This window comes from Mustela erminea, chromosome 12 (assembly GCF_009829155.1).
Source record: "Mustela erminea isolate mMusErm1 chromosome 12, mMusErm1.Pri, whole genome shotgun sequence".
NCBI classification, from domain to species: Eukaryota; Metazoa; Chordata; class Mammalia; order Carnivora; family Mustelidae; genus Mustela; species Mustela erminea.
The window spans coordinates 89075533-89101973 of record NC_045625.1 but is presented as its reverse complement, the minus strand read 5'-3'; the positions used below and the strand labels follow the sequence as shown (position 1 = coordinate 89101973).

Genomic DNA, 26441 nt, shown 5'->3' with positions numbered 1-26441 from the left:
ACGACAGACTCTCTATGGTGGGAGAGCGCCGGCCCTGCTAACCCACAGGAAACCCACTCTGAAAACCGGCTGGGCCCCAGCCCTGGGCAGCAGGAGAGCCCCCGCAGCTTCCTGTCCCGGGGAGTCGCTCCCCGCAGAAAGAAGCCCACTCTGGAAGGCTGCGGTCCCTGCTGCGGCGGGAACCGGCCATTCCAGCAGGGGTGCAGAGTACAGGGTTGCGAACTCCGCCGTCCTTCTCAGACGACGGCCACCTCCCGCGGCCGGCTCTCCCTGCACGCTCCCCTGCAAAGGCACAGCCCAAGCTGGCGACCCTGGAGCTAGGTGTCCCTGTTGGGGTCTCGGCGTGGAGGCCGGGGCCGGGGCCCTCCATAGGCCTCGAGGGCAGAGGCCTGGCGGGCCCGCGGTGGGGCCCAGCGCTTGGGCGGAAAGCCTGGGCGAGTGCGCTCGGCGCCGTCAGCCTCGAGAACGAGGCAGGGCGCCGCCCCGACCTCAGGTAGAGGGGGACCTGGGTTTACACACCAGGGATGTCGGTATTTTACCGAGACTGATACATTTTCTATCAGTAGATTTTTAAAATTTGTAATCTACCAGTATTTGTTCATTTAAGGATTTCATAAAGTATTTTTTCAAATCAGGTATTTCTTGAATGACTCTGACTGCACTTTTGATGGCCAGTTGCCATGCATTATTAAACTCCGTTTTTTTTCTTCAGAATCTTCCAGTAGACGTCTAGAGTTTAGCTAGAAGTCTTGGCTACGATACAAACAGTGATGGAAAACACATGAGCAGTAACAAGTTTTAATCTGGCCCCTCAGCACTACCATGGGCTAATCTGTGGAGGCTTATTCCAGTGTCAGCCAGGGTGCAGCCACACGGCACTCGGCAGCGGCGTGCTCCTCGGCCGCGACACTGGCTCACCTCTCCGTCAGCTGCACCTGGAGCAGCGGGACACGACGCAGAAGGAGTACATGCTGGGACCCGCGACCCTCGGGACTGACTCTCCTCTGAGGTATGTTTTCAGGCTCTTCTTCATGTACAGGGAGCAATTATTTCATAGTTGATACTAAGGGGGCATTAACATTATTAACATCAGTGCTTGTGAAATACGTGATCAAGTTTATGTGCAGAATTCCTTAAAAATCAGGACTTAAATACATAACATAAAATTACTCTAGCCTTTAAGTTTTATGTAGAATGGATTTATTTTCATGTAACTTTTACAGTTAAATGAAAATCTGTTATTATGCTTCACCATAAATGTTAACATGATTGATTTTAGAAATCATTTAAACAAAAATCCTTTGAGTATGCTCTTTTAGGAAAATAACATGACCTTAAAATAATTAATGATAATGAAATTGGTGGATATCACAAAAACATTATGTGAAACAGTAAATATTTCTTTCCAAATGTAAAACTACGATGTTTTCTAATGTGTTTTCAAAATATGAGTTATCCAAATGTCAGTTTAACTTACACATTTGGATATTAACACTGTTTTTGAAAAATGCCTTCCTTATTCTTATGTAATAAGATAGCACTGGACAGTTAACATGGAGATGCATGTAATTCCAAGAAAGAACAGTTATCAGCAATACTTCAACTAGCTCCATATCTAAAGATCAGAAACTTCTTTTCACAAAACTCCAGAGTCAGAATTTAAAATAAAGATTTCCCTTATCTTCTCCCAAAGTAAATTTTTTAATTAAATCTTAGATGAAAAGAAATTAAACAATGTAGTTGATATTCTACTCCCTCAGAATCTAAACAGAGCACAGCATTCCTTCTTGCTAGTGTGTTCAGAGATGTGGTAGCCACAAGCCGTGGCCACATGCTGAGGGTGAAACCTGATGATCTACCCCTCTCTAAGAATACAGTGTTGTTCTTTTCAATCCCACCAAGAACCACTGTGTTGTTTAAAAAGAAAAAAAAAAAAAAGGAAATACAAAGAAATCGTAAGCCCACACACATGGGAAAGTATCTGGATGTTTTTAATTTGTTTTCAGTATTTTGCAACACAGCGTGGTGGAAAGAAGTCTTCTGTTTCCACCAGCTGCTCCACTACAAAAGAGTATTTGGGTACCTGATCTGAGGTTTGAGACAAAACACATTAACTTTACAAGCAAAAGTCTTAATGCACCGTAGCAGACAGTGGAGAATGAAGAGGTAGGAGTGTTTTGTTTTTTAAGATGTACTGAAAAACGAATGAAGGACAAAAACTTGTGTAAGAGGAAAGGCAGCCACAACTTCTTTATCAGATGCGATTTACAATTCTAGGGTAAAGGGAATTATTTCTCTAAGGACAGTGCAGTCTTAAAAGCATCAGTTTCCTTCCAAAAGGCACTGTAAGTGTCCAAGTGCATGTTTGGACGTTGAACTTTTCCTTACTTGCTCAAGTACAGAGCTGAGCCTCGACTGTGCCTGGATCCAGCTCAGATGTTCTGTGAATACACGAGCACCTTCTGTCACATTTACGACTGACAACTACTACTAGCATTTGGGAACAGATAGGGACAAGTCAGCCAAGGGGAAGGGTCACCAGGCAGACCTTTAAGCATGGGATTTAAAAGCACAGTGACTTATTTTCCTAATAATAGTGTCTGAGAGGAAATACCATTTCACTTAGACAAATTTTCCATTCTAAGTTTGTGGAACATTTAAGTGGAAAATAAGAGTTTATGCAGATTCAGAGAGACACTTCTTAGCTCCATTTCCAGTCCAGAGGACCTGGCCAAACCGCGTGCCCCGTCCTCTCTGAGGAGAGTCTGCTTACTGTCTGGAAGTCACTGTGGGATTGGGGCTGGCCCAGGGGGGCTGTGTGTGGGGGGGGGGTTGGCGATGCAGGAGTGAGGAGGCTGGCCTTGGCCCCTCCGCTGTCAAAGACAGCAGTAGCAGTGGGAGCAACGTCTCAGAGGCCCTTCCTGGCTCCAACGTGCCACAGTTTATTAATAACAGCAGTAGCACTGAAATAATATTCCAGATATTATTCTGATTAAAGTAAACTTGAAACCAAAAAGTCCAAAGCTTTCCATGAGTAATAAACTCTGGCAAAACTGGTCTAAACTGGGGAAATACTGAGTCTTCCTGAGAACAAAACAAACTTTTTTTAAAAGTTTCAAAAATAGCACATTCTACCACCCAGACTTATCAAATAAGAGCTTAAGCCTAAATATTAATAAAACTAAAAAATTTAAAAATAAGAAAACTGAAAGTCATATCACTTTCAGTGAGAAGTAATACTCTAAATTCTTTCTGAATAACAGGACACTGCTATATAGCAGTTCCTCCTGGACACCCCAATATTTTTCTACTGATAAAAAACTGGTCAGCCAGGTTAGGGCACGGTTGGGGCTTACTATCACTTGTACTTTCTCACGTCAGATGAAGGCTGTAAAGGGTGAATCCCTCATGGAATCAAGGCTTGCCTGACTTCAGTTTTTAAAGAGCCAGGATATAAAAGAATGCAGAGAGATTACATTAATCTTCTATAGCTAACAGAAGTCAGAAGTAGCACGGAAAGAACATGCCAGAAGGCACTTTGGATCTCCATATAAAGAATTTCCTATCCAGCACAGATGGACAACAGGGGAACCAGATGCTCCTCAAGGAGCACTTGCTGGAGTCATGCAAGCAGAGAATAGACATACTAACTGACCCAGTATGTTCCGGGGAGGCTCCAACACCCGGACAGAGTTTCACCTACATGCCATTTCCTGTCTCCGCAGGTCTCCTCCCTCACTTGCAGAGGAAGGGCCCAAGGAGGCACGAACAAGGGGTACTGCCCCATCAGCCAGCAACCAGAAAGTGTCCCAGGTACCACGGGCTTGCCCCAGCCCCAGAGCCCCCACCTCCTCCAGGGCAGGGGGCGGGGCACACTGGCTGATGGGTCTCTTGACCCTGGTCTGCAGGGCTGGTCTGCAGCCCTGATGCCTGGCTTGCCCCTCCCCTTCAGCCTCCTGTGGTCCCCTCATTCAGCTGTCCCTCTCGGCTAGTCACACCTGATCCTCGTCTTCACTTGGCTCCCGGGCTCTCCTGTATCTTGGGGCAGGAGGAGTGAAGGCGAGTTCCCAGCCCCACTGCCAGGCCAGAGAAAGCCCAGAAGTGCTTGGAGCTCTACCATGTTCCTCTTTTTATGTGGATTTGTTAAGGTTCTATGGTTTTCTTATGTCTATCACTTCAGATATAGTACTTGTTACATAAATTTCTCTGGTCTAGACAGGGAACCTACAAGCCCTGTATAGCTCTAAGTTTCTACAAGAAAATACTGAAACTCAACCAATTCAGTAATAACTCCTCATTAAACTCATCTCCCACGGACTAGGGCAACTGGGGGCAGGCCTCAGGAAACCACAGCCCCCAAAGATTCCTCAGGTGGGCACTGAGTCTGACTCTTGAGGGAAGGGTGGATGAGAAACCTTTGATGGTACCAACTGTCTGATGCTACAGAAGCGGTGGGAAAAGGCAGAAGTATACAGAGCACCAGAGCAAATTGTGTCAGCAGACTGATACCTAAAATATTTAAAAACCAACCTAGTAATTTAAAAAACAGGCCCCTAAAAAGAAGAAAATAGTCCTTCACTCAGTAGCCTATTCTCTATTAGGTTTGCGTATTCTATTTCAACCTTTTCTTGTGTATGTATATTTTACAGATAGCTTTACATCTGTTGGTCTCCAACAGTAAACTGAGAGTGTGAGGAATAAACCGATCTCTGGTGAAGAATTCTGCCCTGCGAGTCTAGAGACCACACACCTGGAGATCCCTCCAAGGTGCCGGCCACAGTGCACGCAGTCAGCCCGCCCTCCTTGTGGTTCAGCTCTGTTTATTAACTTAGGCATGTGTTCATTTTTTCCATAAATGCACCTGACATTCCAGCATTGGCTTTTACAAGCAGCCCCTACTTGGCTGAGAGTAGCGGATCAGGAGCTGTGGTTTTATTTTTTTGAGGAGGGAAATGAGGGAGGGAAGAGGATGGGGAGAGAGGGGCCTCTGCGTCACAGAGTCTGCAACCTAACTCTACGCCTGGTACACAGCAGGGCTCTGACACACGCCCACTGGAAGACTGCAGCAACGTCCAGCAAAGGCAGAGACAGGGGCAGCTGTGGCCACAGAAGGCAGAGCTGCAGAGCAACAGTAAAGAATAAACTGGTACCAGGGACAAGCCTTGGTGCGACTAAGGACCATTCAGGGCTGAATTAGCCAGGGAATGGGAGTTCTGGAAGGTCAGTGCAAAGCTGGGAACCAAGTACTAGGAAGCCAGGAACCACACAGATGCCTTAGGTCAAGAAACATAGTGGATCCAAGTTGGGCAGGCTGCTGGGAAGCAGAAGTAACATGCCAGAGACAAAGCGATAGTGGAAACGGAGCCCAGCTGAACTTAACAGGTGCCCGTGCCAGGGTTCCTGGGCGCTGGGGGACTAGACACAGAAAGGGAACCTGCCCATCCCTGAGCCGGCCGACAGACACTGCTGGGCCTCACGCGCCCAGCACAGGGTCTCTGCACCATAGGAATCTGACCACTCCTGCCCTCCCAGCCCAGGCTGGGCATGCACCCCTCCTTGTGTAGACGGGCGCCAACAGCAGTGTGTGGACTGGCTGGAGAAGAAAAAATGACCGACTGTGCGGCTAAGGCCACTGGATTTCAGGAGGCAAGAGCGTGTTCCACATAGGTAGCAGCAGAAAATGCAGACAACAGGTTGGGAGTGTGAGCTCCACCTTGGGGTCTAACTCTTCTGGTTATGTGGCTTTGGGGAAGCCACTGAAGCTCTCTGCGCCCCCCATTCCTCCCGGTTAACGCGGGGGACATGTCTGGAATCAACTGAATTGACGTTTCCATAAGGCGAGGAAGAGGTGAGAGGCCAGGCTGGTTCTGAAGTCAATTATTAAAATAAAAAAGTGTTTGCCATTCTCAGCTATGTCCTGATCTCGGCATAATTGAGCATGGGTTATCACAGAGAAATCTCATGTATCTAGCTGGGGACGTCCAGCCACCCACTGGACAAAGTGCTCGCATTGCCATTTGGATTTCAGAGTTAAATAATGCAAATTACCAGGTGGATAACTGATCATAGAATTCCCGCCCCCCAACTACCCCTGGGGATTAAAAGGCATAACACATATAATTGAGTACTTTAATTCACTTCTGATGCCAAGTCCAGAAAGACCAATGCCATGGAGAGAGGTTCAAGCTGATTTCTGGGTTCTGGGAACCTGTAAGGAGCTGGCACGGCTCAAGGATTTGGGGAGCCAGGTCTTCCTGAGGCTGGACTGACTGTGATAGCCTCTGGATGGCCTGTGTGGCTAAGGCGCTGTCGTGCTCAGGTCCAGCAAGGGAGTCCAGCTGGACTGCTGGGGATCTGGCTGAGGGACATCTGGGGAGAGTGTGCGTGCCCTCTGGCCAGAGCACAGCATTACTAGTGGGCATCTGTTTGCCACCAACTGCACACCCCAAGGGGAAAACTGGCATAAATCTGCTGTAGGTGATTTCAAAATGCTTTTAATTTTTGAAAATTACAAAGACTGTAGTTCGCTTCACAAGTGAAAGTTAAGACACACCTGCAGAAAAATCTGCCATCGGACAACAATAAATTTATGCCCAGAAGGTTCTGGATCATTCGTTCCAGTTTTGTATGGGCTTTAAAAATACAACTGAAAACAACTCCACCCCTCAAAGAAAGCAAACAAACAGAACTCAGCGGAAAGATGAACATGAAAAGAATAAGAAGTCTGGCCCTCAGATGCTCTGGATCAGGTATTAGACAATGGAACAGATTAAAAGGAGGAAATCCAAGTACACTGCGGAAAAAGTGACCAAGTCTGAAAGTGAGGCTGGTGTTGGGGAGAGGGGTTATTACAACCTCCAGATGCGAGGCCAAGGGGACATGTGGGTTTTACTTCGAAAGGATCATAGGTATTAAGGCAATGGAAGGATATGGGGAAGAGGGAGTCTGGTATGATAATGTGTTTTATTTTTTATTTTTTTATTTTTATTTTTTAAAGATTTTATTTATTTATTGACAAAGAGAGATCACAGGTAGGCAGAGAGGCAGGCAGAGAGAGAGGAGGAAGCAGGCTCCCCGCTGAGCAGAGAGCCCAATGTGGGGCTTGATCCAGGACCCTGGGATCATGACCTGAGCTGAAGGCAGAGGCTTTAACCCACTGAGCCACCCAGGCGTCCCCTGTTTTGTTTTGTTTTTTTGTTTGTTTTGTTTTTTTATAAGATTTTATTTATTTATTTGACAGAGGGAAAGAGATCACAAGCAGGCAGAGAGGCAGGCAGAGAGAGAGGGGGAAGCAGGCTCCCTGCTGAGCAGAGAGCCCAATGCGGGGCTCGATCCCAGGACCCTGGTATCATGACCTGAGCTGAAGGCCGAGGCTTAACCCACTGAGCCACCCAGGGCACCCTGTTTTGGTTTTTAAAAGCACTCATTATGCGGTGCCTGGGTGGCTCAGTCATTAAGCATCTGCCTTCAACTCAGGTCATAGTCCCAGGGTCCTGGGATCCAGCCCTGCATCAGGCTCCCTGCTCAGCACAAAGCCTGCTTCCCCCTCTTCCATTCCTCCCGCTTGTATTTCCTCTCTCACAAATAAATAAAATCTTAAAAAAAAAAAAAAGCATCATTAGTTTCCTAAGTAGAACAGTAGTACTGACTGGCCATTATAAAAGTTTAAAAAAAAAAAAAAAAAAAGACAATACATGTCATTCATGGTTCTACTACTCAGGATTACGAATTAGCTATATATTTGCCAAATTTTTGAGTGTTTGTAAGTTTATTTTACATATAGATTTTTAATATTTGCTTTCTGTAATTCCAAAAATACAATGTTCTATGTTTAATTTTTTTTAATTTTTGAAAGATTTTATTTATTTATTTGAGAGAGAGAAAGAAAGAGTGAGAAAGTGCAAGCAGGGGAGCAGAGGAAGAGGGAAAAGCAGACTCCCCACAGAGCAGCGAGCCTCATGCAGGACTTGATCCCAGAACCCTGTAATCGTGACTTGAGCCAAAATGCTTAACAGAATGAGCCACACAGGGATCCCAATATTTGTAAACTCTGTAAATATTTTTTAAGTTCAAAAGTATTTTATAGAATACATACACCCTATTTTATTTTACTATTTCACTTAAACCATTAGTTATCTTTAACTTTTTGCTATTTTGCGGATTTTGTCGTGGACATCTTTATGCACATTAGAATCATTTCCTGGGACTAGGTTACAAAAAGAGTTAGTGGATGAAAAAGATATTTTTCAAACTTCCAATACATATTGCCAAACTGCTTTCCAAAAACTTTTTACAAAAATATTTTTTTAGGGGCGCCTGGGTGGCTCAGTGGGTTAAAGCTTCTGCCTTCGGCTCAGGTCATGATCCTAGGGTCCTGGATCGAGCCCCGCATCGGGCTCTCTGCTCAGCAGGGAGCCTGCTTCCTCCTCTCTCTCTCTCTGCCTACTTGTGATCTCTGTCTGTCAAATAGGTAAATAAAATCTTTAAAAAAAAATTTTTTTTTTTAACAAATCACCCCAGCAATGGGTCAGAATAGCTCTGATTGTTGTTGTGCTCTTATTAGCTCTGATTTTGTTTAACTCAATCTTAGTGTCTCCTTAGTTCTAGGTTGGTCCCCTACACGAGACAACATGAAGGAGTGTGTGCTCCTAGCACTCTTGGCTTTATGCTCTGCTAAGCCCTTATCTCGCCCGTCATACATGACGCTGAAGAACATGATGCTGAAGGACATGGAAGATGAAGTGGGTGGCGACCCTGATGATGACAACTCTCTTTTTCCAACAAGAGAGCCAATTAACCCCTTTTTCCCTTTTGATCTGTTCCCAACATGTCCATTTGGATGCCAGTGCTACTCGAGAGTTGTACACTGTTCCGATCTAGGTAAGAACAAATGTCAACTTATTTTTTTATCATTCTGATAAAACTGAAAGGATAGTTAGAGTCCTCACTGAAAATCAGCTAATTGTAAAGCAATTTTTCATTTAACTTCTTTGAAAATGTAACAAAACCAAAGTACATTGAAACTTATCTTAAAAACCCAGACAACCAAAGGAAAGCAATGGGAATTTCATATATAGAACATTTCCTTCTCTTCTCAAATTTGAATGAAAATGGTTCATTTTAATTTCCTTCAGAGAGAATGGACAGCACTATGGTTCATTTCAGGATGTCAGCAGTCTGGCAGTGTGCCTTCTAGTAACATTCTATAAGGATAAGATAAATTGCCCATCTGCAGCAATAAATAGGTTATATAGTTTGTGAAACTATAGACATTTTAAAGTCAGTGCTCTTCGTTTTGAATGATGTAGGTTTAGAATGTCTAGAAAAGAACTGACTGCACTAAATCACTTTCTAAAGTCTTAAAATGCATGATTCCCTGCTGAGTATTTTTTCAAATATTTCTAATGAAGATGCTCTTGAATAGAGGGGTACACTCATATCCTGCTCAGGGAGAGGGTAAGATGGGAAATGCACATGAGAGTTCACTGTACCTGCCCATCTCCAGGAGAGGGAAGTGCCCCACTGTGGGAAGCCAAGGTGTGGCACACACGTGTCATGCTGTACATACCTCACCTCTCCCACGTGACCAAGACAATGAAAAGGGTCTGTAGCTCTGTCACTCTTCCTCCCTCAGAAAATTAATTTCTTTCCAGAGCTTCCAATTTCATCAGGGGCGGGATGAGTAAGGTCAGTCCCAGTCTAAGCTACCCAGTGCTTTCTGCAGAGCCGCCCATTTCCTCCAAGACCTTCCACTTCATTTCCTAAGACCAAAATCATCTCCTGTCAAAATGGATACCTTGCTAACCTGCCAAGCGACTCCCTTTCCCTTTTACTATCTATGGTCAAACTTCTAAAAAGAGTGAGTCATTGCTGTAAACTATGGAGGAGAAAGTACTCAGGCCTACGGGGTGAAGTGCTGATATTCCCAGTATTTTGATACTGAGCCCTCCAGTGGGGCTGTTAAATATACTTCTGCTCCCTAGGAGGATGGATGGCCCCCCAAAGCATACTAACATCTGAAACTCCCTGTAAAATGCATTAAAAAAGATGAGTTGATGGATGAATTGTACATATAGTAAAATACTGATGGTAGAAAGCGACTATGGGTTTTCACTGTAAAATTTTCAACTTTTCTGCATGCTTGAACATTTCAATAACAAATGTTGGAGAAAAACAAGAAGGCCCCATGTTCGTCAAGCATAACTACTGTACAGCCTGTCTGACGGCAGGCATGGTGGGTATGTACGGCCATCTAGGGAAAGCAAGAAAATTAAGGAAGAGATGCACCTCGTACAGCTCTTGGTAATTTCCGCTCTTCTTTGTTTTTTTTAATTTAAGAGGGGAAAATACCATTAAGTCTTTAAGTAATTTAACATGAGCTGAGTACCTACATACACTGAGAGCGCGATGCAGCTGTCCCTTAACCTCACACGACAGACAGACAGCTACCAGTGAGGAGGAGTGCGAACTGACGGGGGGTGGGGGAGCCGTGGTGTGGGTCAAAGCAATGGCTGGAAGAGACCCAGTGCTGAGGAGGGGAGGGTGTTAGCAAAGGTCTCCTGCACACCCAGACATCAACAGGGAGCGAAGGATGAGTGTTTTTGTAACTCAAATTTAACGGACAACTGAGTAGAGGAATTCATTATTAAAGGAAATATGTAGTAACATTTTAAAGAATGTACATGAAAATAATATAATTTATTTTCTAAGCACAATTTTCTACAGTTGAGGCTTCTTAAAATGATCAAAACCTATAGGTTCCAATTCAGCCCTACAAGAGCCTGAGAAATGGCAGAGAATGTCACTGCTCCTCAGCACGAGGGCTTCAGGAGCAGCTCAGCTGCAGTCACCTCCCAGCAGTCATACTGGTACACCCGCATTTACCTCCTTATCTGTCACCTTGTGCAGATGAGCAGTGACAGCTAGACCCAGCTAGGCACCCTGCAAAAATACCTAAGTTACTTGAAAAGGTCTGCAGGTCTTTCCAAAGAGCATTGTTTTTGCTGTTTCTCAATGGTAACCACAGATTTTAAAAGATGTACATTTCCATCAAATTAGAAAACTCTTCTTTAAAAAAGAAAACTCTTCTTTAACTTATCATGTATGTGTAACATGTTCGTTTATTTCTCAGGTTTGTCCTCCGTTCCAAGCAACATTCCATTTGATACTCAAATGATTGACCTTCAAAACAATAAAATTAAGGAAATCAAAGAAAATGATTTTAAAGGACTCACTTCACTTTACGTAAGAATATATTTGTTCATATTTAAGTGAAAATCTCCATCATTGCTAAAAGGATTACTCGTATTTTGTGTAAACAAGTCTTACTTTTCTTCTTTTCCCTTAAAGATTTTATTTGTTTGACAGAGAGAGAGATCACAAGTAGGCTGAGCAGCAGGCACAGCTGGGTTGGGGGGGATGGAGGGATGGGGGAAGCAGGCTCCCCGCTGAGCAGGGAGCCCGATGCGGGGCTCCATCCCAGGACCCTGGGATCATGACCTGAGCCAAAGGCAGAGGCTTAACCTACTGAGCTACCCAGGTGCCCCAGCAAGTCTTACTTTTCTGTGTGTAAAGAATGACAAAAATCTCTGATACTGAGTAGTGTTATAGTAATGAGAAATTAGATTTGATTAATTTAAGTGATGTTAACTGAAATGAAAGCCAGGTAAAAGGCAATGGGCTAAGAGTTTAAGTAAAAAAGGTCCTAAAATGAGCGTATGATATATTTAGGTAATCACAGACAGTCACTATACTGTGATGATGATTATTAATAAGAACTCATTAGCAGACAATTTAAGAAAATCTGTATCCAAACCTGTTGACTTATCTGAAGACCCCACAAATCTCTGAAAGCCGGTCATGCATCATATCTACTTAATATGTACTTGTATGGCATTTTCCCCTAGACCTTTTTCCCCCCAAGATTTTATTTACTTATTTGACACAGAGAGAGAGAGCAAGCGAGCACAAGCAGGGGAGCAGCAGGCAGGGGAGAAGCGGACTCCTAGCTGAGCAGAGAGTCTGATGTGGGGCTTGATCCCAGGACCCTGGGATCATGACCTGAGCTGAAGGCAGCTGCTTCATTGACTGAGCCACCCAGTAGTTCCTCCCCTAGAACTTTAAAAATGAAAAATAATTTTTCCTTACAATACTTATTAATATTTTCATTTTCCAAGATTTAAAAGACTCTTAGTTTTCTACGTAACACTTAGAGCCTCTAGATTTTAGCAAGTAAAATCTTCAATTTATTTTGTAATTGGGTTTTAGAAGAGCCTGATTCCACACGTGCCAGCCACAGGGGAGTCCACTCTTTCCTTCAGCGTGGAGTTAGGGTGGCAGTAGGGAGGGCAGCCAACACTCCCCTTCAAGGCTATGTTTACACATTCTCATGCTGGGCTGGAGGGCAGAAATGTAAGGCCTGTCATGTCCAGGGCAGTTAGGGCACTGAGAAGAGAAGGTAGCGATCCCATGGCCACATCATTCTCTTTCAGCCACCCATGTAGGCCTGTTCTCCTCCTGCCCTCTTTCATGACACTCTGCCTTCCCATCACCCTTGGGTCAGTGTGTGGACACTAAGGACCCAACCTAGCAGGCAGGGGGACAGGGGACTATTCGGTCCCATCATGCAGGCGGTTCATGTCTGCTGGATGAGCAAGGACACTGAGGCTGGCCATGTTCTAGGCACCACAAGGAATGCTCTTTCCTTAGGCTTTCTACCTATCTTCTTGGCAGAGACACGCCGCCCTGTGCTGCCAGGTGTGGGCTCCCAGGGCCGTGACTGGACAGCTTAGATTTGGTAAGGCTCAATACATAATAAAGTTTCCATATTTAAAAAAGAGAGATTAGAAGAGCATATATTTATCTAATAATGAGGCGTCACTTAAATATTAGGATAATGCCATGAAGAATCTGTCCAGTCCGTCCCACCATCAGACCACAGAAACTTCTGGAGAATGGCAAGGCCATTATTGACTCTTAGAAGTTGGAATACAGCCCACAATGCTTCTGCCACTTCTTCAGCTTTATAACCACAGGGATGATTAATGTTGTATTCAATACCAGCATCATAAACAGTTCCTAATTTGTCATATAATTTTATCACATTTTAGGAGTGTCCAGGGACTTAGCCCACTTGTACTCCCATTATTCACTGGGAAGTGAGTCTGAAAGGTGTCAGGAGCTGTGTTAGGCCTGTTTCTGTCCAGTCGGCTTTATGTGGCACTTGTTGGAGGAGTAATGAATTCTGGAGTTAGGTGGGCCTACGCTCAAACCTTGGCCCTACTAGAAGAAAGTGCTGGGCCATTGGCCTGCCTTGCCAAGCCTGCCTTCGTCCCCTGTAACAGAGCTGTACCAACGCTGTGAGACTCACGCAGAGGAATGAATGCATGTAAGACGCCAGCACCCAGTGGCTCAGTGCTGCCAACAGCCCTCGTGCTTTCCGACTGCCTCAATGGGAAAGCACTTCTCACTGCACACTTTCTACCTGAATTGTGGGCATGCAGTCTATTTTAAGACATTTAATTATAATGTCATCTTGTATGATACCTGTCCTTAAAGACAATCAAAACATTTTTAAAATATTTTATAAATTCTCTGTTTTGGCTGGCTGTTTGGCCTTCTGGTTCTTACACAAAGGACAAGCCGTCTTTAGGGAATGAGTGGGATCATTACCCACACGCCCAATTCCTGGTCAGCTGGCCACAGCCTCACTCATCAGGACGGCTTCTTGTCTGACCTCTGAAAGGCTACCCTTCTCTCATCCTCTGTCCTTATCTATAACCACACTGCCTGGGGCTCTGTGACCGTCACTTCTGGAACGGCAGATGCTCCGCTCACCCAGTCGGGGGGGTCAGCCGCAGGGGGCCCTCCATACAAACTCACTCCATCCTACACTCCTCACTCTTCCTTCTAGGCAGCTCTGGCAACTGCACGTCCTAACGGGAGGATGAAACAATTCCCAGGCACATGCTCCCTCTGGGACCCCCAACCATGGAGGCCTACAGCAAGCGCTCACCATGGCCGAACAAAGTGCGGAGGGCAGAGGAACTAGGCCAGACAGGACCCAGGTCACTCTGTCACCAGGCCCATTTCCTCAGTGTGAAAGGGAGAGAGATCATTTCTGCTAAGTTTGTATCACAGGGTTGAGTGAGGGCTCACCAAGCTGTTACCCCACTCTTCCCCAAAGGAGAAGAGAACACACTTAGCTGGTGGCATAACAGGGAAAAGGACATGGTAGCAGGTCTCCTTCAGGTGAAACAGTACACCTGATGGAAAGATAAGAAAAAGGCCTACAGGGTGCCCAGCTGGCTCAGTCGGTGGACTGTCTGACTCCTGATCTCGGCTCAGGTCTCGATCTCAAGTTGTGAGTACAGTTCCCAAGATGGGCTCCTCACTGGGTGTGGAGCCTACTTTATTTAAAAAAAAAAAAAAAAAAAAAAAGGCCTACAGGAAAGAGAATAATCAAGGGAGTGTAGGAGCCAAAGTGTCTGTATTTCTTCTGGGGAAGAACCGTGACCATATTAAGTCTACCTGGAAACATCGAGAAGGTTGGTGTAGAATGGGATTGGTGACAACATTCATAAATGGAATGACTCTAGAGCTGCTCTCTGAAAGAAGGCCCCAAGAAATGAAGCCCCAGCCACTGCCCTTGTGAAACATGGAGTAGCTCCCGCTGCCCAGCACACCGGGGAGCTCTCCACATGCCTCACAGGCTTGACTCCCGACAGTGCAGAGCTGGGCTGCTGTCTGGGCTTAGAGCTCCTCTGAGGCCTCGACCACAGGGCCCTGACAAGGGTCTGAGGTATTTCTCAGGATGCACTGCTGTCTTCCCAGTGTCTGAGATAGCCCTTGGTAGTTTACTCCTACATGTCTCCAGTCCAAGAAAAATGCTTCACATTAGGAAACATGAAAGAAGTAAGGTTTTCAAAGTAGAGAAAATCATACAAAAATGTATTTCATGTGACTGAATAGATTTTCACTTTATTTTATTTGAGAGAGAAAGTGAGCAAGAGAGGGGAGGGGCAGAGAGAGAGAGAGAGAGAGAATCCTTAACCAGATTTCCTACTGAGTGTAGAGCCTGACCTGGCCTGGAACACATGACCCTGAGATCATGACCTGATCCCAAACCAAGCCAACTGAGCCACCCAGGCGCTCCCTGAAGAGATTTTTAGATATAATACCATCGATTACTTCCATAAAAGGAAATGGGGTGCCGGGGGTAGGGCTTAACTGCACAAATACGTCACCTACTAAAAGATAAACCAAAGTTTCAAAATCACTCTGTTCCAGGGCACCTGGGTGGCTCAGTGGGTTAAGCCGCTGCCTTCGGCTCAGGTCATGATCTCAGGGTCCTGGGATCGAGTCCCGTGTTGGGCTCTCTGCTCAGCAGGGAGCCTGCTTCCATCTCTCTCTCTCTCTCTCTCTGCCTGCCTCTCCATCTACTTGTGATCTCTATCAAATAAATAAATAAAATCTTTAAAAAAAAATCACTCCGTTCCAACTCAGTAGTAAATATTTGTTTTAGCTTAGACTGTACTGGGGAATCATTTACACAGTTAATAAAGTATGTGAATGTCATAATTCCCATTGTTTTCCATAAGTAACTCATCACTGCAGAATACTGGTAAATCAAATCCGACTCATAATATTGTGTATCTCTTTATGCTTTAATCTAGGCTTTGATTCTGAACAACAACAAGCTAACAAAGATTCACCCAAAAGCTTTTCTAACCACAAAGAAGTTGAGAAGGCTCTATCTGTCGCACAATCAACTAACTGAAATACCATTGAACCTTCCCAAGACACTAGCAGAACTCAGGATTCATGATAACAAAGTTAAAAAAATACAAAAGGAGACATTCAAAGGAATGAATACTTTACATGTTCTAGGTAAGTTTATGCAAATGGATGAAACGTTTTGGAATTATATGCAATATACAAAGATAGAGGTCTTCATCATCAGCAAGAATGATTAAGACTGGTTATTTCCAAAATTAACTTTTTTAATCTAACAATCTCTATCTAAGCCATTTATAAATCAAAGTATCAAACAAAATTTATAGCACTTAAAGAAATACACCGTTTCTAACACATACTCTCAAGAATCCCCTTTGAAACACCTACAGTGGTTTCAATTTTCTGACTGCACCTAATCAGTAAAATCTGTTATTCATATTTAATATAAAGGTAGTATTTAAAAAAAAAATTAGGGTATGATTACACCAAAGAAGGTAGTATTTTTAATGTGCTGTATAAATCATTCAAATACAATGTACAAAATTAATTCAGAGATTATTTGAAATGTACATCTAATTTACATTATCTGCTTTAAGATTGCTGAGCTAAGGAAATTTCTGTTGTACTTTATAAACTCCATCAGATTTTACTTCTGCCATCTCCCTCTCTAATATTCATTCAGAATTTGTGATCAATATTCTCATTCACTTCCTCACTTACTTAGTCAGCCAAATGCCTGGCACTTACCAAACAGCCTCACTTACTGGAATCTCCCTAAGATTATACTTCCGTTAATCAAATAATTTCTAATTGACTTATAATTTTAAAAGCTTAGATGACAAATAAATGTATACTGGAAAACACGAGTGTTTTAAATTTTATGAAGGAGATTCTTTTTTTAGATGTAGAATTAATACAACAAAATATGCTCATGGTCAGAACAGAATGATAACAAGTCATTGATTTAGAAATTCAAAGCAAAATCTATTACCTATATTTTCTTTTTTTTTTTTTAAAGATTTTATTTATTTATTTGACAGAGATCACAAGTAGGCAGAGAGGCAGGCAGAGAGACGGGGGGAAGCAGGCTCCCTGCTGAACAGAGAGCCCAATATGGGGCTCGATCCCAGGACCCTGGGATCATGACCCGAGCCGAAGGCAGAGGCTTTAACCCACTGAGCCACCCAGGTGCCCCTATTACCTATATTTTCTGTAATAAATCTATTCTAGTATTAATCTACCATAATAAAAGCATATTGTTACTTCGGCCTACATAACATGAAGCAGTCTTTTTCTGAGAGCAACAGAAAGGGACACAGAGGGACGCCTGGGTGGCTCAGTTGGTTAAGCAGCTGCCTTCGGCTCAGGTCATGATCCCAGCGTCCTGGGATCGAGTCCCACATCGGGCTCCTTGCTCAGCGGGGAGCCTGCTTCTCCCTCTGCCTCTGCCTGCCATTCTGTCTGCCTGTGCTCGCTCTCTCCCCCTCTCTCTCTCTGATAAATAAATAAAATCTTAAAAAAAAAAAAAAAAGAAAAGAAAAAAAGAAAGGGGCACAGATAGACACAGAAATAACACAGTGAGTGAAAAAGAGTACAGGATAAAGCTTGAACTTCTCCGAATGTTCTTGGGATGTCAGTGCCCACACCGAGTCTTCTTCATACACAATAGATACATGCTAAACTATATCATTTGCCTCCGCAGAAATGAGTGCAAACCCTCTCGATAATAATGGGATTGAACCAGGGGCATTTGAAGGAGTGACAGTGTTCCATATCAGAATTGCAGAAGCAAAACTGACCTCAATTCCTAAAGGTTTGTATTTATTTAAGATAAAACACTTCTAAAAAATTGTCACCTTTAAACGACCACTGCTGTAAACTGTATACATTGTCAAAACCCAAGGCTGTCAGAACACTTTTTATCAGTAGGCCTGGTCAGGGTGGTGTGAACTTTGCTGTCTCCTCACACACATAAGAGCCATATACAGTGCTTTTTCTTTTTCCCAGTATGAAACCAGAATCTTTGTGTTTCCCCAGTGAGAACAAACATTAAGAAACAATGAACTTTCTATTCCTTCTTCTTAACATTTACTATTCTACACCTGTCACTCTGGGGATCACCTGCTAGAGGAGAAGGCTGGGGAAGGTGCACGGGGCCAGAGGCTCTGGCAGGGGTGGGCGTGCACCCTGTACCCATTTCTTCACTCGGGTGCTGTGCAGAGTCAAGGGCCAGTGCGCAGAAAGGTCTGCGGATGGTGTCAGGCAGCTGGTGAATGCCATCTCCTGGCATCATGGAGACTTGTTCTTTATGATGGGACCTGAGGCTGGTGTCTCGAAGGAAAGTGCTCCTTAAGTTTGCTCCTGGACAGTCTTCTAGCATTCTGCCCCAAGCTCCCAGTACGGCAGTGAGCTCCACCGACTCTCCTTTTTTGGGAACCATGCTCAGAGGCCGTTTCTCATCTCTGACAGGGATGCTCTCTCTCTGCTATGAGGATGACCTGAGTCAGAAATAATCCCTGTGATTAATCATGTAGTTTCCTTTCGAACAGCTCTGTCCTTCAGGGTCCACGGGAAAAGCAAAGACTTTATGGAAACCTTTTTCTACTATTCACCTGATCCAGAAGATTAACAAAACAAATATCAACTCTTAAGTTAAAGGACACAGCAGAGCTGGTCTTAGAAATCGAGTGGTGATCTTTCACTTAGGAGAAAAATCACATAAAGTAAAAGCTGGAAAGACAATTTTTTTATACAGGAAAAATCAGTTTAATTCAGAACAACACAATTAAAAAGCCACCTTATTCAGCTTTCAATAAGGTAGCTGTTTTTCAGTAAGAAACCTAAAATGATTTACTTCTCATCTTTCACACACCACCAACAAAAATAAATGCCACCTAACAAGTTCCATACAAAAAATGCCTCTGACATGCTGAGAGCAGATGACAGTGAAGGGCAGGCAGAGGGCAGGAGAGAAGGGTCAGGAGGAGAAAGGCTGGGGCTCGCTGCGCCAGGGCTATGTCCACCAGCAGTCTCTCCTACACTGCAACACATCCCGAGAGCAAGTCTCTTCAGGTTTCAGTGTATCTGAAAAATGAAGGCTTAACTTCTCATGATGTTTTCCAGATTTTACCAAAGGCTTAAGGAACATATTACATTTTTAGAAATTAATTTATTGTTAATTAATTAATTTATTTAAGGATTTTATTTATTTTTCAGAGAGAGCAAGAGAGAATGCATAAGCAAGGATGGGGGCAGAGGCAGAAAGATGAGCAGGCTCCCCACTGAGCAGGGAGCCTAGATCCCAGAACCCTGGGAACATGATCTGAGCTGAAGGCAGACCCTTAACTGACTGAGCCACTCAGGCACCATTAACTTCAGAAATTTAAATTGGAATTAAATCTCTCAGTTGATGTAACTGCTCTTTCAAGATCCCCATGACGTTCAAACGCCAGTGAAATTTTTTTGTTTCTCTCATTTATTTGCTAAAATGAGAAGGCTGATGGCTGAAATCCAATCATCACTACCCCGTGCAGCAGGATGAAATTCCGCAGAGGTCCAAAGGGTCCTGACCAGACCTGATACGTTAACACGAGGAGAGGTGAAACGTGCCTTCCTCTCAGGTCATTTGGAAAATTCTGCTACAGAGCAGCATGGCAGTGGAGGGGAGAAGACACCTGTTTGAACACAAGAGTAGGAATAGAAGGATCTGTGCAAAAGCAGGCACGTGTTTGCTGACCGCCGCTGAGCTCCCACCCAGACTCTGGCCGTGCTCATCACCCTGCAGAGCTTCTACTTTTCTCTTGGGTCGTCCACTTTCTCCATGCCCAGCAAAGGGGACGATCCCCTCAAGCTCTACAAACCCTCTTCTATAAAGTTTCCCTGACTGCTCAACATATTCTACTACAGGCTAGAATATCTATGATACTTTCTTAGTGATTTTTATATGTGTGGTGGATTTGCTCAACTGGTATGCCAGGCCTCTGAAGAGAGAACCTCCTCTCTGTTCTTTTCCATATTAGAAAAGATGAGAGCTACTTCATTAGTATAATTCAACTCAACTAATCAGAACTCAAAAAATTAGAACCCTCTGAGTTTAGAATTGTTTTCCTGTTCTCTAGTTTTGTTTTTGTTTTTCCTTCTAAAATCCAAAGTAGACTCTGGAATCAACATAAATCCAGCCAGTAAAAGTAATGATATTTATAAGGATGCTTCAAATATCTTTAACAGACTTAACCACTAATAAAGGAAGGAAATGTTTCTGTAAGAGTTGCAAAAAAGAACACTTTTCCCAGCTAGCTAGAACCTATGGTTGACAAACTATACATTTTACACACACACACACACACACCCCCCTAATAAAATGAGGTGTGATTTAATTTTCAGGTTAATCTAGGAGGGTAGGGAGGGCTGGGGTCAGAACACACAGGGGTGAGAAGAGAAGATGCCCCTGTTCAAAGTGTACCTGGCATGTGGAAGGTTACACTGTAGATGCTTCTCTTTATGCAGAAACTACTACTAATTGAAGAGAATAAATACTTCAATAGATCCAATATATCAAACCGAGTAAAAACCCATGTGTTCATAAAAATACTAAAAAAATTTCACTGGTTACCTCTTAATTAAAAGAAGCAAGCATTTATGCTGCCTTTTCTGTAAAAATTGTATTACACAGTGACTAAATAATTGACGAAGGAAAATTCCTTAGATATCAATCCTACTGATAAATGTACTAAGCATGACAAAATCAGAAAATCACCATTTTCACATTCTTAATGAAATAATAAATCCTATAGCACTCATCAATGAATGCTAAGACCATAAGGTGAAAGACTGATCTACTGAGTTTAATCCAGTCTCTACATCTAAGCACTAGCTTTTAAGCAATGACTAAGACAAACAATATGTGGAAGCCTTGGTCCAATCCACAAGTGAGTTATCTCAAATCAATATCTGAAAGAAATCAGTGCAAGACAGAGGAAAAAAAAGATGTATTTAATAGTAAAAGAAATTTTAAGAGATGGGAGAACACAATGCATTCTGTAAACTTCTATTTGGACTCCTACCGGAACAAATCAACCCTAAAACGTACTGGAGATCACTGGGGAAAGGAATATCCCGCGATCATGAAGAATTCCTGTGACTTCCGTTAGCTGTGACACTGGACAAGATGGTTATGCAGAAACAAAGAGGACCTGATGAGTTAAGGACATCTGGTGAGGCCTTTACCGGTGAAGTGATATTATGTATGGAATTCAATTTTTAATAATCCAGCAAAAACAAGTGAATGAAGAAAAATCAATGAACAAGCCAGTCACAGACAACTAATGTGGTGGATGAAAGACACATGGGAAACTGGACTCTGCAGTGTGGTGGCTCATGTGTGGAATTTTTCATAATCAGAAGATGAAAAAAAAGCAGATCCCTAAAGGCCTGCTTGAGTCTATAGAGTGAAACTTAACAAGTACATGAAAAATCAATGGGGCTTGGCTTTACTCCATCTAACATGCCTATTTCTTTTCTTACCCCTAGATCTGCCATCAACTTTACTGGAGCTTCATTTAGACTATAATAAAATTTCAACTGTGGAACTCGAGGATTTTAAACGATACAAAGACCTGCAAAGGTAAAAACCCTCCAAACCCCAACTCAGAAGTGGTAGGATATGATGGAAATACTAATGAGACACCTGGAGAAACAGAGGGACCTAATCAAAACTGTCACTGTCGTGAAAATAAAACGAACAGGGACATCTATATCTTACTCTGTTTTGGGGGGGGGAGTAGAGGGACACCAAGTAAAATGAGGAAAAGAACTTTTCAGATGCCCTTTGGTTGGTGTAGGTTAGCTACAGAGTTTTGTTGACAGGGAAGAGACAGCCGTCACACCCTGAAATGGGTTATGGTGTGCAACCAGGAAGAACCTTTCTCTGAAGAGAGACGCAAATGGCTTGGGCTTCTGTTTCCCACTCAGCTGTGGTGTTTTCAGCTAACCATCACAATGTCTGCCTAAGAATTGATCCATTTTGTGCCATTTTTAGGCTGGGCCTAGGAAACAACAGAATCACAGACATTGAAAATGGAAGTCTTGCTAACATACCACGAGTAAGAGAAATACACTTGGAAAACAATAAACTAAAAAAAATCCCTCCGGGATTGCAGGAATTGAAATACCTCCAGGTAAATCATTCTTCCACTTGTGTTTTGTACATACTAGTACTTTTCTTTGTTTTTGTGAGATGTGTGAGTATGTGAAGCAAAGACCATGCAAGCTCTGATTTGTAACGACTCTGCAGGTTGCCCGAGGTGTTAAGGTAGGGCTTCTAAGCAGACGTTAGCTAATGTGCTCAGGTATCCTTTCCATCCTCCAGTTTCTCCTATTACTGAAGCTGGTAGCAGAGTTACTGACCAGGCTAATTTCAAGTTTCGGGGGTGGCAGGGGCTATGTAAAGGTAGGATAGTCAGGAGGAATCCGAGGAGGATCGTACATCCTTTCATTCTGGAAACATTTCACAAAGAGCATGCGGACAGGTCCCAGGTATTTTCATTATCAGTGCAGTGCTAGATAAGAAGTGGGTATGATTTTAAAAAACTGATGTCAGAATACATAATCAGAAGTCAGTTATTTGGGGCATCATGGGTTCCCCTTTCTTCTTCTTGTTTTTGTTTGAATCTGTCAAACCTTGACCAGGTCTAAAGGGCCCCAGAATTCTTGGAGCATCTGATAAAGTCTTAGATTTTCCTAAGAACAAAAAATGAACACTATACTTTGTGCACAGATTTAGGAGTTTCACAAATCTCCCTAATTTTCATCTGTGTTCCTCAAGTTAAGAATTCCTACTTAATCCCAATTCACCTTAGTCCACTTTTCTCCTGTGCTTTTCTTGATTTACAACATCCTGATCTTCCAAGAACCAAAAACACATTGAGAATAAAACTGGGCTTTGTTACTTCCTGATTTATCTTTAAATAAGTTTTGTCCACTACACAGATTTGAGATAAAGCCATCAAAATGGATGTGGTATATGCAGATGGCTATGAGTTTTACTTTTTTCCCAAGTGCTGCATTTAAGTATCTAATCACTGAGCATAATAACCTGAGTATTTCCTTCTCAAGCCATTCCCAATTTGCATTCTTTAACAAGTAAAGAATTTACTCTGCCTCCAACTACTGGCTGCTTTTAAATCTACCCATACGCTTACTAGCATTCATTTTTTTAATGAATAGAATCAGAACACACACAAAAAGCCAGAAATATAAAGGAGAACAAAAGTCATAAGGGTACAATTCAGCAGATGTCCACAAAGCGAGTACGCCGACATCCAGCACTGTTTCCCAGTGAGGTCAATGCTGTGGAAAACTACAACTTGCACAGACCACGAACTGCCAGGAAATGTGCATGAACCAAACCACCTGTCACAAAATCCCCAAGTCTGATAGACAGCACATGGGGCCCCAACACCAGACTTAAAGGTTTTAGCAATGCCCAGATTTCTCATGACTGGCTCAGATCAATCTCACCAAAATTTAAAGGCACAATTTAGAGGTAATGACAGCCAGAACTGATACCTTAGCCTCATCTTAGCCTCTTTCATCTGCCAAAATGCTGTCAGTAGACTGCTTTTACTTCTCAGAAGTCTCAATTGCCAGAAAGACCAAAGAAGAATCAAAGCGAAAGGAGGGAAGTCCCTACACTATTCCTTCTTTCTGAATAATAATGCAAAAGACATTTAGAGTTTATAAAACCGTATTTTGTCCATTGGTGCAAATAAAGATTTGACTGTTGATCCTGTATTACACATATGTATGCAAGCTGTTAACAGACATATTTTTCTATAAAGCAGCTCTACTTTTCCTCACCTTGATCACAAAAAATGCTAGCTAACAATTCATATTCACAAGCCTAATCTTGGGAGCATTCAATTTCATTCTTCTGCTCATTTCTAGTACTTTTAAAACACAGTATTATCAACATGCAATGCAGTAAGCACACGCACACACACTGCTACATAGGTAAGAGAAGAGGAGGAGGGAGGCATGTGCTGACCGGGCAGTGTGCTCGGGGCCATGGCAGGAGCTACACTGCACACACAGAACACTTTTGTGTATCACACAAGATCCCGAAGGGATGTAATCAATATTTAACAGGCATAAACAAGTATATATATTTTAAATGAAATACATTCAAATAAATGTGAAATAAATGGGCAAATAAGCCCATGAAAAAATGTGGACTACAAAAAGAGCATCTTCATTTTACACTGATTGTGTACTTTCTTTCTCTTACTGCCACAGGTAATCTTCCTCCACTCTAATTCAATCACAAAAGTGGGAGTGAATGACTTCTGCCCAACGGTACCGAAGATGAAGAAATCTTTATACAGTGCGATAAGTTTATCCAACAACCCGGTGAGGTACTGGGAAATGCAGCCTGCGGCTTTCCGTTGTGTTGTGAGCAGAATGAGTGTTCAGCTCGGGAACTTCAGAAAGTAGTTAATAACTACTTATCCATTTAATATAAAACTTAAAAAATCGTTACATTTGGAATACTTGAACTCTATTAAAAATGGTGGTATTATGCAAACAATCAAAAGCTATTCCTAAATGGTAAGTCTACTGACTTACTTTCTGACAAAAAATTTCAACACAATTTTGCAAAACTATTGCTACATCAGGATTAAGAGAAACACGCATCTACTGCAGTTTCCTTTTGTATACAAATGGATTCTGCGCTCTACTGCAGTTTCCTTTTGTATACAAATGGATTCTGCACAAATCTTATGCTTGAACATTCTTTTCTTAGTAACAAAAAAACCACATTCAGTATTTAACACTTTGTTATCCAGTGGATTTAAAAAGAACTGTACTGTAATTGGAATGCTTGACTTAGCAAAATTTGTGTTCTTTCATTTGCTGTTAGCAAACCAAAATTGACAAGAATGGTTACATGAAGAGCACATTATATTATTCTTAATCTTTAATAACTCGGATAGTACTGTAATGTTTCTGTTAATGTTGAAGTTTGATTTCATATAATCTTATTCAAATCTCATATCTTAAACTTTACTATCCTTATGTTTAACTCCTGATAATAAGGTCTTCCGTGTTTATTAGCAACTTGACCGATGCTATTCATAGCATCTGCTTTCAGACTATAGCATATGCCTTTTAATTTAATTATTACCTGAGTATAAAACCTCTATAAAAATACATAGTGTTTATATAAAATCTGTAATTTACATTCTTTATTATCTCAGTTATTATAACTTTCAACAGTACATCAATTGTTAGGTCATAGGACAATGTCACCTCAAAGCTAAGGAGTACTCTCAAGGTGTCGCTTGTAAGACCTAGGCTGGGAGAGCCGGACTCTGTCCATTCTACACAAACTGTTTACTCAAATATGACAAACTAAACAACTCTGAAAATATAGCTGGTATAACTGAACAGGCAGAGTCCTAAACAAAACACAAAGAAACTAAAGGTCTGTGCAAAAGCTAAGCATACCCTATGTATTTTTTATTTACATTCAACATAGGCAAAGCTAGAAAAAAAAAAATTAAAATATTGGCTTGAAGTAAAATATTCGTGCTTTGGCTTAATTTTTATTCTCCCATCCAGGAACATAAACATTTTTCAGAAACTTATTTATAACACTTTTAGCACAGTATTAATGCTTTCTCATAGGAACATTACAGAAATATTCCAAATTATGCTTGTGCTATGAAACATAATCACCTTTATCTTAAACTACCACAAAAACTAAATTTTTAATCATTTTGAGGGTCGTAGAAAAATATTCCATATATGATGTAAGGTGGAGTGAAGGGTTTGGACATCCAGATCAGCAATGGGTAAATAGGAATAGGTCTTGTTCTTCCTAGAGACGGCCTCCAACTCTGGTACTGAGGGGTGGATTGTTTTGAGGCTGGGGTGAGCATAGACTGTCCTTTCTTTTGCAGAAGGTCTCTGCCCACAAAATGCCAGGAGCACCTGTACCCCCACTCTCACAGGGCATCACCCAACAATGTCTGCAGACATTGCCAATGTTGGGGGTGCAAGTGGTGAGGGCAGAGTTACATGGAGCTGGGTGAGAACAATGCTCTACAGGACATTTACTTAATTTCTAATTCTGACCTAAGTTTGGAAACTTGGAGCAAAAAAATTACTTTTGTCTTGTAAAACTATAGAGAGCAACATCAAAGTGTGATTAATATACTAGAAGGTGGATTGCCTGAGTGACTCAGTTGGTTGAAGATCCCAACTCCTGCTCTCAGGAGTGTAAATTCAAGTCCGGCATTCAGCCCCATGCTGGGCATGGAGCCTAATTTAAAAAACAAAACAGATAAAATAAAATAAAGAATAAAAGCTAACCACCAGTAGTGATATGACAGAATGAGCCCAGGGATGCCAAGCTTTGAGTTGCAAGAACAAGACCAGAAATCCTGTTCCCTTTACCGTCCTGGTAAGTCACAATCTTTTTGAGTCTGTCTCATCTACAAAGGGTAGTGGTGACAATCCTCATCAGTTAGTTTGCCATGAGGACTGAATGACAAATTATATGTGAATTTTCACAGAATGAGAATAAATAATACTAAAACTTGCCTGGTACCACAGAAGATTCGGAATAGCCAAAGCTATCTTGAGAAAGAACAAAGCTGGAGGTATCACAATCCTGTATTTCAAGGTATCCTACAAAGCTATAATCA

General features: G+C 42.5%; 2 protein-coding genes across 7 annotated transcripts in view; one reads left to right on the top strand and one right to left on the bottom strand.

The window, feature by feature from the left end:
* The window catches only part of CENPP (centromere protein P), a 223180-nt gene that overhangs the window by 87673 nt on the left and 109066 nt on the right, over positions 1-26441 (bottom strand). The window lies entirely within an intron of this gene.
* On the top strand, positions 745-25951 carry ASPN (asporin). Of its 5 annotated transcripts, XM_032308416.1 has the most exons (10): positions 745-1009; positions 3726-3813; positions 4650-4832; positions 8602-8880; positions 11132-11244; positions 15675-15888; positions 17438-17548; positions 21265-21358; positions 21773-21911; positions 24028-25951. In XM_032308416.1, exons 4-10 carry the CDS (start codon positions 8631-8633, stop codon positions 24223-24225), a joined length of 1119 nt encoding a protein of 372 aa, XP_032164307.1. In that variant the 5' UTR covers positions 745-1009; positions 3726-3813; positions 4650-4832; positions 8602-8630; the 3' UTR covers positions 24226-25951. The 5 variants fall into 5 exon arrangements, with proteins under 5 accessions (XP_032164307.1, XP_032164306.1, XP_032164308.1 ...); XM_032308415.1 differs by lacking the exon at positions 3726-3813; XM_032308417.1 differs by lacking the exon at positions 4650-4832.

Bases quoted from the DNA above. Each gene is read 5' to 3' on its own strand.
- ASPN (XM_032308415.1), top strand. From the start codon at position 8,631: ATGAAGGAGTGTGTGCTCCTAGCACTCTTGGCTTTATGCTCTGCTAAG. The intron at 11,245-15,674 runs GTAAGAATATAT...GCTTTAATCTAG, and splicing joins AAGGACTCACTTCACTTTAC to GCTTTGATTCTGAACAACAA. The intron at 21,912-24,027 runs GTAAATCATTCT...TTACTGCCACAG, and splicing joins AGGAATTGAAATACCTCCAG to GTAATCTTCCTCCACTCTAA.